General features: G+C 52.7%; 1 protein-coding gene across 1 annotated transcript in view; it reads left to right on the forward strand.

The window, feature by feature from the left end:
* Window positions 1–736: 736 nt before the first annotated feature.
* Window positions 737–16,974, forward strand: part of LOC136159825 (collagen alpha-1(XIII) chain-like) — an 82,626-nt gene continuing 66,388 nt past the window's right edge. Inside the window, exons 1-6 of the mRNA XM_065922495.1 lie at window positions 737–757; window positions 3,372–3,407; window positions 6,196–6,222; window positions 8,837–8,887; window positions 16,120–16,155; window positions 16,948–16,974. Coding sequence (XP_065778567.1) covers window positions 3,393–3,407; window positions 6,196–6,222; window positions 8,837–8,887; window positions 16,120–16,155; window positions 16,948–16,974 — 156 coding nt within the window. The 5' untranslated portion in view covers window positions 737–757; window positions 3,372–3,392. The remainder of the gene's footprint in view (window positions 758–3,371; window positions 3,408–6,195; window positions 6,223–8,836; window positions 8,888–16,119; window positions 16,156–16,947) is intronic.

Genomic DNA, 16,974 nt, shown 5'->3' on the forward strand with positions numbered 1-16,974 from the left:
CATGGCTGTGGTCAGTGAGGACAGGCTCCTGGAGCCACATGGGGTGGGGTCCAGCCTCCTGCTCACTCTCAGGGCCTATCCCCTGTAGAGAGAGTAGCCTGAAGCCAGTTAGAAGCATGAAAGAAAGGAAGTCCCACTGCTCCCCTCACCATCCCAACAGAGGGGAAGGGGTCCCCCCAAGGGAGGCTCCCACCCTTTCCCACCCTCTGCTCCCTAGTCACAGTCCATTGGCGCGGATGGGGCAGGTCCACCAGAAGTGTCCCAGGCAGACCGGCTGCACCAGAGATGGTGTCTGGCTTCTGTGTCGTAGGACAGGGAGGGCCAAGCCCCAGGCCCTCAGGCCCTTTCCCAGGCCAGGGCCAGAACACGTGAGCAGAGACCCTGAGGCACAGAGGCTCAGAGAGGGGACTTGCTGCTGAGGCCCGGAGCTCTGATACTCCTTGAGGGATAATTATGAAGCGGCATTCTTGTCTTCTGTTCCCTGCACAGACCCTGGGCCTGGCACAGAGAAGACCTCTGCTAACTGCTTTCCTGAATGAATGAATGAGTGACTGAATGCATGCTACGACTGAAAGGAAGTTTAGTGATTAAGGCCCTGTCTCCATTTTGTTTATAAAATAACAGAGGCTCATAGAGCACAAGGGACTCCAAGGTCACACAGCTAGTTGGAACTATCAGATATTGCAATACCCTGACCTTCCTAAACTTCACTTTTACTCCTTAATTTCAGGGTCCTGCTGGAAGACCCGGCCTCCCGGTAAGTACCTTTCATTTCTTTTTTGCTTTGCCTTTCTCTCACAGGCTCTTCCTCCATCCAAGGACAGGAGAGGGTGGGTGGCCGCTTTCCACCAGGTGTGTCTGGATGGGAGGCCTCTCTTCAGCATCTCTAACCTACGGCTGAGGGTGAAACACCTGGGTACCTTTCCTGGGGCCCCAGGCAGGCAGATGACAGCATGCAGGCCCCTGCAGGGCTGCACCTGACTTCACACTGGTGGCCCCATAATGGGGGGCTGGATGGGAAGGCAGCCCCCTGGCTTGCTGGTTATCCTCCTGCATACCAGCTTCATTGAAGGCCACTGTCCCTGCTTTGTCCCCTGGTAAGAGTAGACTCAAAAGCTTTATTTTCCCCCTGAGTTACCATTTCTGAGTGCTGGAGAAGCTGGGTCCAGTAACCATGGGGGCTTTGGGACAAAAGTAGAAATAGTACTCATAGCCTTCTCTCACTGAGACCTTAATACATGCCAGGCAGCTCTTTATACATTTGATTTGTTCACCAACTCAATAAAATGGGTACTGTTATGCCCATTTTATAGATGAGGAAATAGAGAGGGAAAATAGCTGGTCTGATTGTCCAAGCCTCAGAGGTAGACCAGTTGAAGACCCCATGTTATCGCACAACATCCCATACTGCTGTTTTCTGTGATCCATACTGGGCATCTGAGACCCATCTTTAAAGTCTTCAAAGGCATTGCCCTGTGGAGTGTAGCCTGGGGCATCGATGCATGGAGTACTGGATACCATGGGCCCTCAGATAGCTGTTGGCTCAGGCGAGATGCCCTAGCCAGCCAGAGGGCCAAGGTGGGCGTTTAGGGGAAGCCAGGGCTGGCACCAAGCTGCCCTCTCTCCCTGCCCCGAAGGCCACCTCAGTTGGATTGCAGAGCCTCCTGTCCATCTTTCTATCCCAGTTACTCCTCTTTTCAATGTGAATTGTGCTATAACCTCTTGACTAAACCAGTAACTTCTAGAATTCAAATCTAGCAAGGACTCTTAATGAAATACATGTGGGAGAATGTTTAGCTTTGAAAAATGAAAACTGTCCCAGCAAGTACAAACCCTGGAGCAAAGAAGGACAGGGCAATCTGTCCCATGAAATCCAAGGAGGGGGGAAAATCAGATGACTGGGGGAACGTGGGCAGACTTTGTTTTTTTCTGACAACGTCCACCTTTAAAAAGCATTTGGGGGCAATTTGCAAAGCAGGGGCCGCCACACAAGAATTTCCAGTCTCCGGCCACTCCATGCCCATCCCTAACCCAAGCGTTTTATGGCCAGGACTGCAAAGACCATTAGTTTTTAAAAAAAAAAGAAATGAAACCAAAACACACATCCTGCAAGATCATTCAAAAGCACAAGAGCAAGTGGGCCATTGGGATGTCACAACCAACGACCAGTGGGCTGGCGTCCTCAGTGGGAAGGGTCACGGCCCTACTCAGGCTTCCCCATGAAGGAGCCTGGGAGTGACCCACAAAAAGATCTGCTGATGCTGGTCCCTTGTTGTAAAATCCAAAAGTGTGAGGTACACAAATGTTTATAACAATCACTTCCCTGGCACCTTGCTGGGCTCAGTACCTGTAGGCGCAGTTTACACGGCACTCACCAGGTGAAGGCACCCAGAGTTAGATTCCCAGAGCCATCGTTTCTTGGCATCCTCTCAGCAGCCCCAGGAGGGAGGCCCGGATGCTCAGGGAGCTTCAGGGAGCTCATGGATCATGGTTATGATCCGTGCTCATAACCCTCACTGCAACCCTGCCACTCTCTCCCAAAGTCTGAACACTTACTGAAGACACCTTCAGTCTTGACAGTGTACGTGTAACAGGACCCTAATTCAGAGCTGGTTGCTACTCCCTGGTGTGTCCATGTACATCTTAGGATGTTAATTATCCCTCAGGACATTTTGCCTAAGTGGCATCAGCAGACACAAAAATCACTCCAGAAATGCCCACCCTTCAGATGAAGCCACGAACCCAGCTCTACAGGGAAAAACACTGTCTGATTTTCAGCTCCTGTGACTTTCCATCCTTCCAGGCTCCCAGCAAACCCCAAGTCCTACCCCAGATTTTATGAGTCTGCACATATATGATTGCAAAAAAATATTCTCTACCAAAAGAGTGAGGAGTAAAACTTAATAAGCAGATTTCCAGAATGAGGAGATATAACCCCTGGCTGCAAAATAAAGCAGTTTGCTCTGAGCAGCTGAAACTCGTGATGTGGCTGAAGCCACAGGGCGCACTGTGGGTGCCAGGTTGGTGGCGAGGAGGGGCAGGACTCTGTTGGTAGTCTTTGCAGACACAGGGCTTGGGAAGGAGCTGGGCACCATGGGCGCTGTTCCCCAGCTCTGGCAGAGACAGAGCGAGGGTAGTGATTCACCCTTCTGTCAGATGGGAGCTGCCATTCACTCTCCCTGCCTTGAGGCTGAGCATGACAAGGATGCGACCGAACAGTCTGTGGGGCTCAAGGGGCAAGTTCACCCACAATGCCTGGGAATCGTCCCAAGCACCCAGGCAAACCAGATCTTGGGTGTAGCTAGCCATGGGGCCCCTCACATGCTGGCCCGGCTCTGGCCATCTCTAATTGTTTCTGCCTCCTTCATCAGGGGGACAAAGGTGCCATTGGGATGCCTGGACGTGTGGTGAGTTGGAGCATCTCTGCCTGCTCGGGCAGCTGTTGCTTGCTTCCCTGTGCTGGCCTGGCCTGCAGACCACCCCACCCCGCTAGGAGGCAGTTGGACCTCTCACTTCTCCCCACCCAAGGCTGCTGCAGAAAGGACACTCAAGGAGGAGGGGAATGGTTTATTCCAATCCTTCAGATCTTGCAAAATGGCTTTAACTCTCCAGAGAACTGCCATGGCAAAGGAAAAATCCAAAAACGGCACGAATTGGCTCTTTGCCAATCACTACCAAGGATTCCCATCCACTCTGCTCCCTAACACCCCCCTCTCCTCAAGACTGGCAGACACCCTCAGATTTATAGCTGTTCCTGCAACCATCCTCCAGCAAGAGCAGTGAAAGATGGCAGGAAACACGAACAGACAGTGTCCTACAGAAACTACAGTGTAACCAGTATTTGGAGGCATCTTCCCTAGATGGAGGCTAGTGATGAAGACAGGGCTTCCTTCCAGGCAGTGCCTTCAATCCTCACCAGGAAGGTGGGGGTTAAAACCTTCGTTTCCTGATGAAAAAATAAGATGGTGAAACGGAAGATTTGATAGGGAGCTTGTGTCACAAATGGGAACATTAGCGCTAGGCTTTGAGGGCCCAGCACCAGGGTTTTTCCTAGGGCTTGGAAAGGCAGCACCTGGTGGCTGCCTAAGGCAGTGATAACCACACCCCCCCCCTCCAAGTCTAGGACGTGGCCCGAGCTACTCTACCCGACTGACCTCTGATTCCCCACCAACCGCCAGCCTCAACCTTCACCCTGGTTTCCAGTGCCCCTGACCAACCCCGTGCCATCTTTCCATGTCACACACATGCTTTTACCTTGTTCACATCACCTCTTGGCCTGGGTTGGCCTTAAGCCTGGGTCAGGCATCCTGTGTGCATAGGCTGGCCTGGTGTGAGCCCAGTGCGCAAAGCCGCTAGATCACAGCTAACACTTGAAAGTGCTGCCTCTTGTGCTCAGGGACTTCCATGCATCAGCTCATTCGGTCTTCCCAAGAACTACATGAGGCAGGCACGCTGTCCACCGCCATCGTTCAGATGAGAAAACCGAGGCTCAGATGTTAAGTGTCTGTCCCAAGGCCACAGGTTCAGGAAGTGGCTTATCAGTGACTTTAATCCAGGCAACCTGATTCTAGATCTGTGCTCTTGACCCTAATAATGGAATCCTGCCTCCCACCTCCCAAATCCCCTCCATGGGCATCACAGCTCTAAGGAGGGTCTGATCCTTAGGGTGAAGCCAAGTTCTAGGCCTAGGTTCTGGGACATTCCAGAGCTTCAGGACAATGTCGCAGAGTTTTGAGCTCCCTTGGGCCACCCGAGAACCATCAAGACAGGGAGATTGGGAGCCCTGGGCCTCCCCGTTGTGTGGTTCTCCCACCACTCCCCAGATCACAGCACTGTGGCATTCCTGCCTGACCCTTTCTCTAGGCATCAGCTCTCTAACTCCAAACCCTGAGTCCCCCAGGCTTTCAGTGGGTCCTGTGTAGAGTAGGGGGATGACATTCAGCCAGCCTTTCTCAGGGGCTCACTTTGGGAAAGCCTGGGCCAGGTTCGTTCTCCACCGCAGCCCTCTGAGAGTCTGTTTGTCTATGAGCACGTTGAGGCTCAGTTTACCCAGGATTGGCGTGGAGTTGGGTCTGGTACCCAAGACACCCAAGTCCTTGCTCCTGACAGGTAAGCTTCAGGAGTCTCTACCCTGCAGGCAACCACCAGCCAGCAGGGAAGCCTGCAGAGTGCAAAGCAGCCCCTCCAGGCCTGCCCCCTCATGCCCTCCTTCTTGGGCCCTATGGATGTGTCCCCCCAGGAAATGTCCATCCAAGCCTTGTTCTGACCACAGTGCAGGGGGGGCGGTGCAGCAGGAGAGAGAACAACAGGAGGTCTCCCCATTTCCTTCTACACAAAGCTATTTTCAAACCGCCTTGGTGCTTTTATGCTGCTTGTGCTGTTTTACATGTGACAATGGACCCATTTGGCTGCTCAGTAGGCGTCCTGGCATGGACCACCTGATAAGTACTGGGGTGGCCAGTGGGTGTGATATGCCTGAGATGTTCTCGTGATTCACCAAAGGTGGCGCCCCTGGCTGCTATGAATGAGGGTTGATTGGTCACCCTGGGTCCAGGGGTCCTTGGCCATGACCCACTTCCCTCTGCATCCCGGATGCATCCTCCGTCTTCCCAGATGTGTGTCCTTCTGTCTGTGCTCCTCTTCGCATCTTGCCTGGCCACCCCTAATGACTCCTGCCGTGTCTAGCTTGGCAATTTTGTGCTTGGTGTTCAGCTAGACCTTCAAAAGGACTAGACTCCACCTCACCTCACAGTCCTTGAGAAAGTCTCTCCCATGCCCACTCCCTCCTCAGATGACCCAGGCTGCCGGGGCCACGGCTCCTCAGACATGTTTCTGGCCTGGGTGGGCTCTCCGTCTTTCTGTCTCTCTGTCTGTCACTCACACATACACACATACACACACACGTCTAGAGGGCCACTTAAGGCCCCTGCCACTATTTCCTTCTTCGTTATCTGGCTGGGGCCAGCCTCTGGGCTGAGACGACAGCCGGCCATGAGCCATGCTTGCCAGATTCGGGACCTGTCGAGTGTCAGCATCTGCGTTTTGTTTTGTTTCTCATTTCACGGTGATTTCTTGTGTTTGGTCGTCATGCCATTAACACGACTTCTTGTGCGTGTCTCCCTCTCATCCTTTCTTTTTTCTCTCCCTCCCTCCCTCTCTCTTCCCTGCACCCCATGTTGCATGTGATCGCCCCAGGGAGGAAAGGGCCAACCAGGCGAGAAGGTGAGTCCACACTTTCCCCTCTGCACCGGCGCCTCCACCCCCTGGACTCGTGGGGGCTTTTGGAAGCCCCCCACTCCAGCCCCCCTTCTGGTGCACAGGCCCCAGTGGAGGATGCCAGCCTGGGCTGCTCTGCCCTCGCAGCCTGTCACGGCCGGGTCTCCTAACAGCCTCCACCCCACAGGCAGGAGTCGTGGGCTGAGGTCCCACTTCCCTGGCTGAGGTCCCACTTCCCTGGCTGAGGGGTCTCTGCAGCCCGTAGGGGCTGCACGTGGCCTCCTGGCTCTGATTTTGGCCTTAGACAGTCACCCTTCCCAGAGGTGAGGAGAGCACCAGCTGCCGTTGTATGTGACTGGTTCTACCCCCACCTGCAGCCCACCACTGCCCCCTCAGACCTGGACACTCTCTTTGTGCTGCCCCCGAGAGAGTCCCCCGGCAAACACCCAGACAGACTCCGGGGGTGATGGAGAGGAGTCTCCCAGGAAGCGAGACGCCGAAGAGACAGTCCTGTCCCAGAACTGGGTGGGCTCTGAGGGATTATAGAGCAGTGCAGCTAACCAGCTGGCTCTCGAGATGAGGCCCCGAGTGGGTGTGGGGCTTGCCCGAGGTCCCACAGGATTAGAGATGACCAGAGGGCGAGACGCAGACTCCTGGTCCCAGCTCCACACTTCCTCGCGTGGACACCACAGTGTGTATTTCTGCCAGTCTCCCTATCTCCGAAATAAAAGTGACAACCGTAATGACAGCAACAACCGTGTATTACGCACAAACTGTCAGGCGCTGTTTAAGCGGTTTACTCTGTAACAGTAACATCCCAGGTAACAGTGATGTGGCCCTTCCAGGGAGGCTTGGTGGTCTCATTTACGTGAGAGGGAACTGGAGCACAGAGAGGCAGGGTCACAGACCCAGAGTCACAGAGCAGAAAGTGACAGAGCTGGGGGCTTCCCTGGCCGTCCAGGGGTTAAGACTTGGCGCTTCCACTGCAGGAGGCACAGGTTCAATCCCTAGTCTGGGAACTAAGATCCCACAGGCCTCATGGCATGACCAAACAATTAAAAAATTTAAAAAAATATTTTAAAAGTGACAGAGCTGGAGATGATTCCCGGGGTGCCTGACTCCGAGTCAGACGCGGGTCCCTAACCACTGTCCTATGCTGTCCTCCAAGTATAACGAAGGCTGGGTCTCACCCTCACAGGTGGTTAAACCACCCAGGAGAAAGACAGGGGACACGATCACAGTATAAGGACAATAGCAGACACTTGTTAGCCCCTTCGGAGACCAGGCATTCTTTTAAGCATTTTACACCATTATCTCATGAGATTTTCACATCCACCCTACGAGACAGCCGCTATTATCTCTGCATTACAGGTAAGGAAACTGAGGCAGAGAGAACTTAAGTAGCCCAAGGTCAGCCAGCACAGAGCAGAGCTGGGCTTCAAACCCAAGCATTCTGGCTCCTACCCATCACACTGTGTTGCCTTGTATAAAAATTATTATATAATTGCAATGGAATTAACAGCTACTAATTTGAATTCACTCTTCACCTGCATGTGAGGCATGACATTTTACAAATGCATTTCCATCCCTTGCCCTGTAAGGGCAGCAGAGTTTCTCTCAGCATCCTGTTCACAGAGGAGATATATGGGCTGAGAGTTTCCGTGAGGCAAAGCAAGACCTGCAGTTGAGGCCTGGGCATTTCCTGGACTCCTGGAGGGAAGTAGCATCCTGCTGTCCTCCAGCGGGGCACCATCAGGATCCTTCTGCAGGACCATCACCTCTCACCCCCACCTGTGTCCATACAACCTTCGCCCCATTTCTGTCACACTTCCCCAGGCTCCAGCACACACACACACACACACACAAGCTTATCGAGGCAGCTGGACCACATGGCACTTCGAGCCCCCAGCCCAGCATCCACCGTCCTCTCCGGGCTGAAAACTCTGCCGCAGGCTTGACCCCTCTGTGTCACTCAACACCGGGACTAGGAGGCCAAGGCAGCCCTAACCTCCGGGCTCAGGTCTGCTGGGCCCACACGGCAAGTGTGTGTCTCGTTTACAGCAGATCCATCCAGGGGGCTGCTATCTGGCAGTCACGGGGTGCAGCTGCGTGGGCACTGGGGCCTGGGGAAGGAGACTCGGGGGTGTGAGATTTGGCTGGGGAGCATCCTGAGCCGGGCCCTGTGGGGATGCCTCTAGGGCCTGAGCAGCCGTGGCTGAGCTGAGTCTCCCTCCTTCCCTCTCTCCCCCACCCCCGGCACCTCCCTCTTCCCCATCCCTGCTCGAAATCCTCTTCTCCCCGCTTCCCGGCCTGGGGGCCCGCCGCACTCTTTCTCTGGTCCCCAACCATGTGCTCTCACTTGTATCTCCTCTCTCCTTTCCTCCTGCTTCCCCACTGCCCTTCTTGGTCCTTCTGGAATGTTCCGTTCATCCTCTTCTCATCCCTTCTCCTGTGAGTCCTTCATCTTCCTCCACATTTTCTGCCCCTTGTCCTGCGGTCTCTGGGTCTTGGGGTCCCCCCTCGCCCTCTCTGCCTTCCCCACCTGCCAGCTTCTCCCTTCTGCTCCTCCCTCCTCCCATCCCCTCCCTCTCCCCCTCCTCCCTCTTTCTCTCCCCCACAGGGCGCCCCAGGAGATGCCGGCATGTCCATCATTGGTCCCCGCGGCCCCCCTGTAAGTGGTTTTTGCCCTTCTTTGAGATGGATGGATGGGTGAGTTAATGAGAAGGGCTGAGTGGGGAGCGGGGTACACAAGTCCTGGCTGTGCCTCTGGGTGTGATGCCCACCATATGGGATGCGGTCAGCCCGGCCAGGCTTCAGTGCTGCTGTCGATGTTAAAGAAAGTAGCCTAAATCTGCCTCAGTTACACCCTCTTGGGAAGGTTGAGAGCCACCCCTCTAGCCACGAAATGACAACAGCTGTGAGGCGGCCCTGCTGTTTACAGGCAGAGGGAGGAAGTGCTGGCTCTGCTTGGGGTGGGGAGGCCTGGTCCTCCAGCTTTCCAGGGTACAAGACTTGTTTCCAGAAGCCCAGGGAGCAGCTACCCCAGAGGCCTGGTTTCCTGACCCAAGCTCCCACTCCTGGTCTTAGCAAAGCCTGCCCATCACTCGCCCACAAAAGCTCTTTTTTGTGCTCAGTGCTGGGTCCCAGTACCCTCTGCCCAGTGGCCAGGGGCTTGGGAAAATTGCGAGAGGCTTCCCCTCCAGCACAGTTCCTTAGGGACCAAAAGGGGGGCTCGGGTGATGCTGCAGGAAGATACCGTGACTGTGGGAAGGAGGACTGACTTTTTCTCAGAGAAAAAAACACGGGGCTTCAATCAAATCTCCAATTGTCAGAGCAGAATGGACCTCTCAGAAAGGGAAACTGAGGCACAGGGATGGGAAGGGGCTTGGCCGGGGTCCCGCAGATAGAGAAGGATTAGAACCCAGGACCCCTGGCCCCAGGGCTTCCCCCATAGCAATGGGCTGCGGTCTCTATGCTCCGCTGGGCTCTTTTGCTGACTGACCATGTATGGGAGGGGGGAAGGGATGCGGAGGCCTAGCCTCAGATTCCCCAGAGCCTCACCCAGTGGGTGGATGAAGCCTTCTAACTTGTCCCCCTGCGTTCAATGGCAAGCAGGAGTCTCCTACCCACAGACTAAGGAGAGGGGTCAGAGAGCAAATTGCTAAGCTCTGTCCAAGGGAGGGGACCCTTGTGGCTGTGCAGTCAGGGAGGGGCTATGGTGAGAGCGGGGAGCAGAGGGGGAGAGCCCAGGAATTTTAGCAGGGGGAGCCAAAGGATAGAGTGGGGCTGGCAGGGCTGGCCAGTCGGGGGCCTGGGCTGGAGGCAGGGATTGAAGGGTCCTGGGCTGCACAGACAGGCCTTTCAACAGGTTTCCATGGCTCAGACCACACAATAGGGCTAAAGATTGACACTTTGCACTTACTCTATGGCAGGCAGGATCCTGAGACCTTTACACATAGCAGCTCGCTTAACCCTCATGAGAACCTCACAGGGAGGTACTATGAGCACACCCATTTTATAGATGAGAAAATCGAGGCCTAGAGAAGTTGAGTGACTTGCACTCATACACATGAGTGGGGCCTTGCTAGGATATGACACTCAGCCGGGCAGTGTGCTCAGAGTCTGCCCTCTGCCCTCTGCTGCTGAAGCAGACCTCCCGGCCACAGAGTTCCCATCACCTGTGCTTCTGGGCTCATGTGGCCACTCTCACAATGGACTATAAGCCCCCTCATGTATTGGGTATTCCCAAAAAAGGCGGTATGCAGCTAGAGGGCAAGTCAGGAGATGGGAAAGTCACAGAGAAAGACAGTGCCCTAGGTTCCAAAGGCAAGGACCAAGCCCGGGGCGGGCCTGCTAGGAGGCCAGGGGAGTAACGCAGAGTACGGGCCCTACCCCTTGGCCACCATCTCTGCCTGCCTCCCCATCTGACACGACGCTCCGTTTGTGTGGATCAGGCTGGTCCTCTCACACCCTCTTAGCTGCAGTTTTCAGCAGGCTACGTAGAGGTGGTTGAAAAGACCCTACATCCAGAGAATACAGTCAGAGGGCAGAGTCTGCTTTAGCCACACCCTCCCCCCTCCAACCTTCCGCCCTTCTTCTGGCTCAGCGTGCATAAATATAACCACCACGCTGGACTTGGTTCCAGGGGTGAGAAGTACTTTCTATTTCTGGTAATAGCGACTGCTTCCCTCTCATAGACACCTGGAGACATGCTGGGTCCTAAACTGAAAGACCAGGTATGTGCTGGTCTCCTTCAGCCCCCAGGAAAACTGTGAGGCAGGCCCTGCCAGCCCATTTCCCAGAGAGGGAAAGAAAGGTGCTTGACTGGCGTGTGGTCACCTGGCTCCTCAGTGCTGGAGCTTGGTTTGGGCCCAGTCGGTCTCATTCCAATGCCAACATCGTTTCCCCAACACCCCCTTTCGTGTTTTAAGTTCAACTGTTTAAGAAAGGATATTTACCTTGCAGAAAAAGCCCTCCCTGTGAGTGCTGGGTTGGTGTTAAGAGAGGCTTTATGGCACCAGAAGGCTTGACCAAACCCAGGGCCCTCTGACTTTGGCCTGTGTGTGAACATCACAGAGATGGCGGGGCCCACCCCCACTGAGTCCTCACTAGACATCAGGGCAGCCCCTGCATCTCCTCCCAGCAAGCCCCCTGGAGTTTGTGAGAGTACGGGACCCCAGAAGACCAAGGGACCAATGCAGTCAAGGGGCAGAGGTCAAGTGGGCAAGCCCTCTGTGACCAGGGGTGATGGGGAACATATGGCTTTCCACTCAGCCAGGAAGGGTCTCAAATATACACTGCTAATGAGAACCAGCCTTGCTGCTCTAGGGTTCACCTGCCTCCTCTCTTGGAGCTTTAGAAATGGTCTTTGCAAAGAGGGGACCTCCACGCACTTTGGTGAAGGATGGTTCAAGATGCCGGAACAGTGGGCCCCATTAAGCTGAGCTGGAGGCTGGGACCCTGAGACGCTGGCTGGCCTCGCAGGTACTAGAAAGGTCATTACCCAGGTTAGGAAAGCCCACCATCTCAAAGGGAGCTTGTTCCTTCCCAGAGCCCGTAGCTTTTCTTCAGAGGCAAGGAAGAGCCCTCTAAAGTTCCAGCCCTCACTCACAAGGAGACACCCTACAACCAGGTTGATACACCTGCTGGATGTGTCTTCATTTATTCATTCTATTAATATTTGTCAGGCACCTACTGCATCCTAGATCCCGTGTAGATGATGAAAACCTGACTGCAGCCCACTTACCCTTTTGCAGAGAGAAACCACCCTATCATGATTATAGTCCAGATGGTCTGTGCTTAGCTGGGGACAATTAGGGACACAGAGAGAGGCACCTGACCTGGGGTGAAGGCAGGCAGGGAGGACTTCCAGGAGGAAGAGGTAACTAAACTGTGATCAAGGAGGAGTAGAACTTCCAAGGCAGGTACAATTCCTATAAACTACTGGAGAAATGGGTAAAGTTCTTTTAAAAAAATTATTTATTTATTTGGCTGTGTCGAGTCTTAGCTGCGCCACGCAGAGCCTTTCATTGCAGCACACAGGCTCTAACTGGGACCCGTGGGCTCAGTAGTTGCAGCACGCAGGCTTCGTTGCTCCGTGGCATATGGATTCTTAGTTCCCCAACAAAGCATTGAAACCCAGTCCCCTGCATTGTAAGGTGGATTCTTAACCACCAGGGATGTCCCAGGAAAGTTTCTTCTAGAACAAAGCAAGAGCAAGGATGGTGAGAAGGAGGTTATCGGGGTGGGCGAGGACCCAATTATGAAGGACATGATGTCCAGGAGTTGGGACTTTATCCGTTGGGTTATGTTCTGCTAAGGGGGGACATGACCAGACTTGCGGTTTACAGAGCTCCCCTGATCCTTCCTGCTCCAGCACTGAGCATGTTTAGAAGAGGCTGCAGGTGTGGGGCTGGTTGGAAGGCTTAAAATGGGCTGTGATGGGAGTATTTACAGAATCACAGATTTCCAGAAATCGGCAAATGCTGCACAAAGCAAGGCTGTCTTCCCTCCTCTCCCCAGCGTAAGTGTTTACTAGCACCGAGTCCTGTTGAGAAGATAGTCAGCTCTGACTTGGGGTGGGGGAGGTGGATTGAGGCAGGCTCTGGACAGATCCATGACTGACCCTCTTTGAGAGGTCAGCCAAGAGGGAAGTTTCTCTCCAGCCAGAAACTTTGGTTTGTGCATGTTGCTTTACCCTACACACATACAGGCAGGAGAAAGGAAGGGAGAAGAAGACATAGGGATCCACCTGGCTCCCTCTCTTCCCTGGCCTTGAATTAAGGGAAGAGATTTTAGAAAGCATCGTAAAGTTTGTTTCCCTTGTTCTTATATTGTTGTTTAGTCCCTAAGTTGTATCCAGCTCTTTTGCAACCTCATGGACTGTAGCTTGCAAGGCTTCTCTGTCCATGGGATTTCCCAGGCAAGAATACTAGAGTGGGTTGTCATTTCCTTTTCCAGGGGATCTTCCTGACCCAGGGATCAAACCCAGGTCTCCAGCATTGCAGGCAGATTCTTTACTATCTGATCCACCAGGGAAGCCCTTGTTCTTGTATACAAGGACATAATATTAATCAGCAAATTAATCTACAAATAAATCTATCATCCATAATTTTAACATGATTCTAATACCAGTGAATTGGGGGGTGGGTGGTTAGGAGTTCAACGAAACAATCTTCAATTTCGTTTGGAAAAAAATCTTGTAAGAGTTTCAGAAACTTTTTGAAAAATAGAGAAGGGGGCATAGGAAGGAGAGGTGTAGTTCTTCTACTAGATAGTAAAACATATTGTAGAAACAGAGCAATTAAAAGAACAAACAGAACAGAAATAAAGCTAAAGGCATCTTGAAATCTGGTCCATGATAAAGACTTCACTTCCCAATAGAAAAAGAAGATAGATTGTTCAGGAAATGATGCTGAGACAACTACAAACAGTATAGAAATCAGAATAAATTTCAAATGAACAAATACTTAGATATAAAATATGCAGCCATAAAATTAGAGAACAAGCATGAGCAAACATTTATATTTCTGAACTGAGGAATGTCTTTCAAAACATGACCTAAAACCCAGAAGCCATAGGAAAATATTGATACATTTGTTGACATAAATGTAGAGTTTCCATATGACAGAAAGTATACCATAAAAAAGACAAATGCCAAATTGGAAAGAATATTTGCAACACATATGACTCTCTGTTACTATTCTTGACAAAGAGCTTTACTTAAATCAGTAGGAAAAAGATAAACAGTGCAGTAGGAGTTACTGGTAAAGAATGCACACAGGCAGTTCCCAAATAAATACAGTCAGTCAATAACCATTGGAAGATATGTCCACCTTCGGCATAGATGTGAAGAGAGAGAAATTAAAATCCAGTTTCAAGCCTCTCCATGTGCCTCACCAATACCCAACCTCTCAAGGAAGTGGAGACCCAGTTTCCAGTTGGTCAATGACAACATCCTTCCCAAGATCTCCTGAAAAAGCCTTGGTTAGCCCCAGACTTGGCTCTGGGTTGAAGAGACGCACCCTGCTACCAGGGACGGCTCTGTAATTAGCAAACCATGTGATTATCCCCACCATGTAAATATTATCCAGAGTGGGACTGAAGATGTTTCTTGGAATCCTTTCCTCCTGACCTTTTCTTCAGGCCTCTCAGTGTTCAGCATAACTGAAAGTTTACACTGGGAGGTTTCCGGGTTTTCTCCTTTGTGCTATTCTTAGCATCACTTATCCTTGAGAGGAGAGAAGCCTGGGTCCTTCTGCTACATGAGTGGTATCTCCACCCTCTTGCCCTTTTGGATGCTTTCCACAAGCCCATCCCAGGCCTGCAGCATGCTCCAGTGTGCTACCGGCCTGACCAGTGCATGGACTCTGCCTGCAGGGACCCGGTCCCACCCAGCCTTGTCCCCTGAGCATGCGCCCTGAGCAGAGGCCTCTGGACACTCAAGTCCACAGATTCAAGGAGGACCCAAGCAACCTGGAGAGGTTTCATGTTTATAGCAGATGAACCCAAAGAAATCCTCCTCAAGATACAGGGTCTGATTTGAAACTACTGCTTGGCAAGGACAACCCTCATTGACCCTGAGACATATCAGATCAAAAACAACCTTACTGTGTCTGGTGCCCCTAGGTTCAGTTCAGTTTACCGCGATGGTGGCAGCTACTATCTCAATAGGCTCTGAAGATATAGTTGAATGACCCTGTGAGTTTATATAGCTATTCTATAGATGAGGAAACTCTATAAAAGCGATTTATGTAGCTACTCTATATAGCCATTCTATAGATGAGGAAACTGAGGCACGGGGAAGATAAGTGGCTTGCTCTGAGTCACACCCCCCTCAGTGGGTGGAGGAGACAGGATTAGAACTCAGTCTGCCTGACTCAAAACCCCAGACTTGGGAAGGGACTGAGGCCATCTCAGCCAAGGGGAGACTCCAAGCTTAGAGTTAGTCATGTGAAGGATGTGGTGTGTCCAGGGACAAGCAGGTCAGCCAGGGCGCCTGGGTAGAGAGTAGGTGGGAAGGTGAGGCAGGAAAGGAGCTAAAATGATGCATCGGAATGAGATTGAGGCTGACCTTGAAGAGAACCCTGGCTAGTTCTTCAGAAGGGGAGTGATGGGATCCAGGTTTCTCAACTCTCTGTCACCTTGGACCTCCTGGTCACCCCACCCCAGCCCTGGATCTGCACAGCCTCATGTTTCTCATCACCTCCACTCTTCTCCTTTGTCCTAAATCTGGATCATAAACTTCTGGACTGTGGCCAATGAACCTGCCTCAAATTTCCAACCTGAATACCAATCTATGTACTCTGCACCCCTGGGGAAATGGGCATGATGGCTCTGCATCCCACAAAGATGGGGGGGATCCAGAGATTGTCCAACCAGGAGAGCCCCATCAGCCAGGGTGAAAGGACGCTGGACAGTGGACAATCTGACCTGTTCTGGCCTGAAAACACATTCTGAAGGTCAGTTCTGATATCCAAACCATCCTTAGATAGGTGGCCACGAGCACTATCTGTAAATGAAGAGGACTTGGACAATCACAGTCAAGGAGTTCAGTGTGCTGTAGATTGAGTCCCCAATGTCCTTGCTCCCCCTCCTATTCCCACACAGGGGTTCAGAGCATCTAGGCAGGCAGTGAGGAGCTCAGGGAGCTACTTCCCAGAAAGACCCGAGGAGGCTGACCACCTGCTTTCCCCTTTCCCACCCTTAGTCCCTGGAGGAGATTTCCTATGATGGTCCATGTCCATCTTTCCCCATCCTGCCTCCCAGGCTGTGTCTCCCAGAGACGATCACAGTGGAATGCGAGGGAAACCATGGACCCTCTGGGAGCCCAGGTGAACCAGAGACTAAGGTTTGGCTTCCTCACCTCCTCGCCCATCCTCACTTCTCTCCCACTCTTTTCAGGGTCAGCCAGGCACCCGAGGTTTTCCAGGATTTCCGGTAAGTGGAGAGGACTGGTGAGTTGTGTCTGCGGAGACCCCTGGTCCTGGCTGGGTGATAAACTTTAGGCAGGGCTGGCGCTCAAGCTGAATGTGCACTATTAAACCCCCATCAGCAAGGACCCCCTTCTGCTGGCTTTCACGGAAAGCCACCAAGGAGAGTAGCCTGGTGCTCGACTCACAGTGCAGAGAAGGACAGGGACATCAATATGGAACTAGAGGCGTGTCAGACCAGACAGGCTGCGAGGTCACAGGCTAGGAAGCCTGGCTGGCCCATGGACTCTGGGGAAGATGATGCATCTCAAGGAAGCCACCTCCAACCTCGCTTTGAGGGTCAGTCCACCTGGGGTGTGGGGCAGTCAGCTGGCCATCTGGATGTCCGGGGAGCCCCTCTTAAGCCCTAAGACAGATTCTGAGAGCAGGATAGGAGGCAGGCCTTTCATGCAGGCCTCAGTACTGGCCAGCCCTGCTATCCAGGAGCATGCCATCCACTCTCCCCTGGGGTGAGAAGGACTTTGGTACCAAGGTGACTGCCACCCATCAGGTGCTGGGCATGCGGCAGGTGGCATTTCATTTACTCTTCACAAAGACTCCATGTCGGAGATTATTTTATTCCCCATTTTAGAATGGGAAGCCAAGGCTTACCCATGGTCTCATAACAGCCAGTGGTGAAGCAGAGACATGAACCCTACCTCGTTAGAGTCCAGAGCCTGTGTCCTTAACCGCCCCCAGGCTGCCTGTCTGCCAGAACACCTGTGATGCACAGTGTTCACATCTGGCCTCTGTCTTTCAGGGTCCCATTGGGCTCGACGGCAAACCG

Source organism: Muntiacus reevesi, chromosome 2 (assembly GCF_963930625.1).
Source record: "Muntiacus reevesi chromosome 2, mMunRee1.1, whole genome shotgun sequence".
In the NCBI taxonomy this organism is placed as follows: domain Eukaryota; kingdom Metazoa; phylum Chordata; class Mammalia; order Artiodactyla; family Cervidae; genus Muntiacus; species Muntiacus reevesi.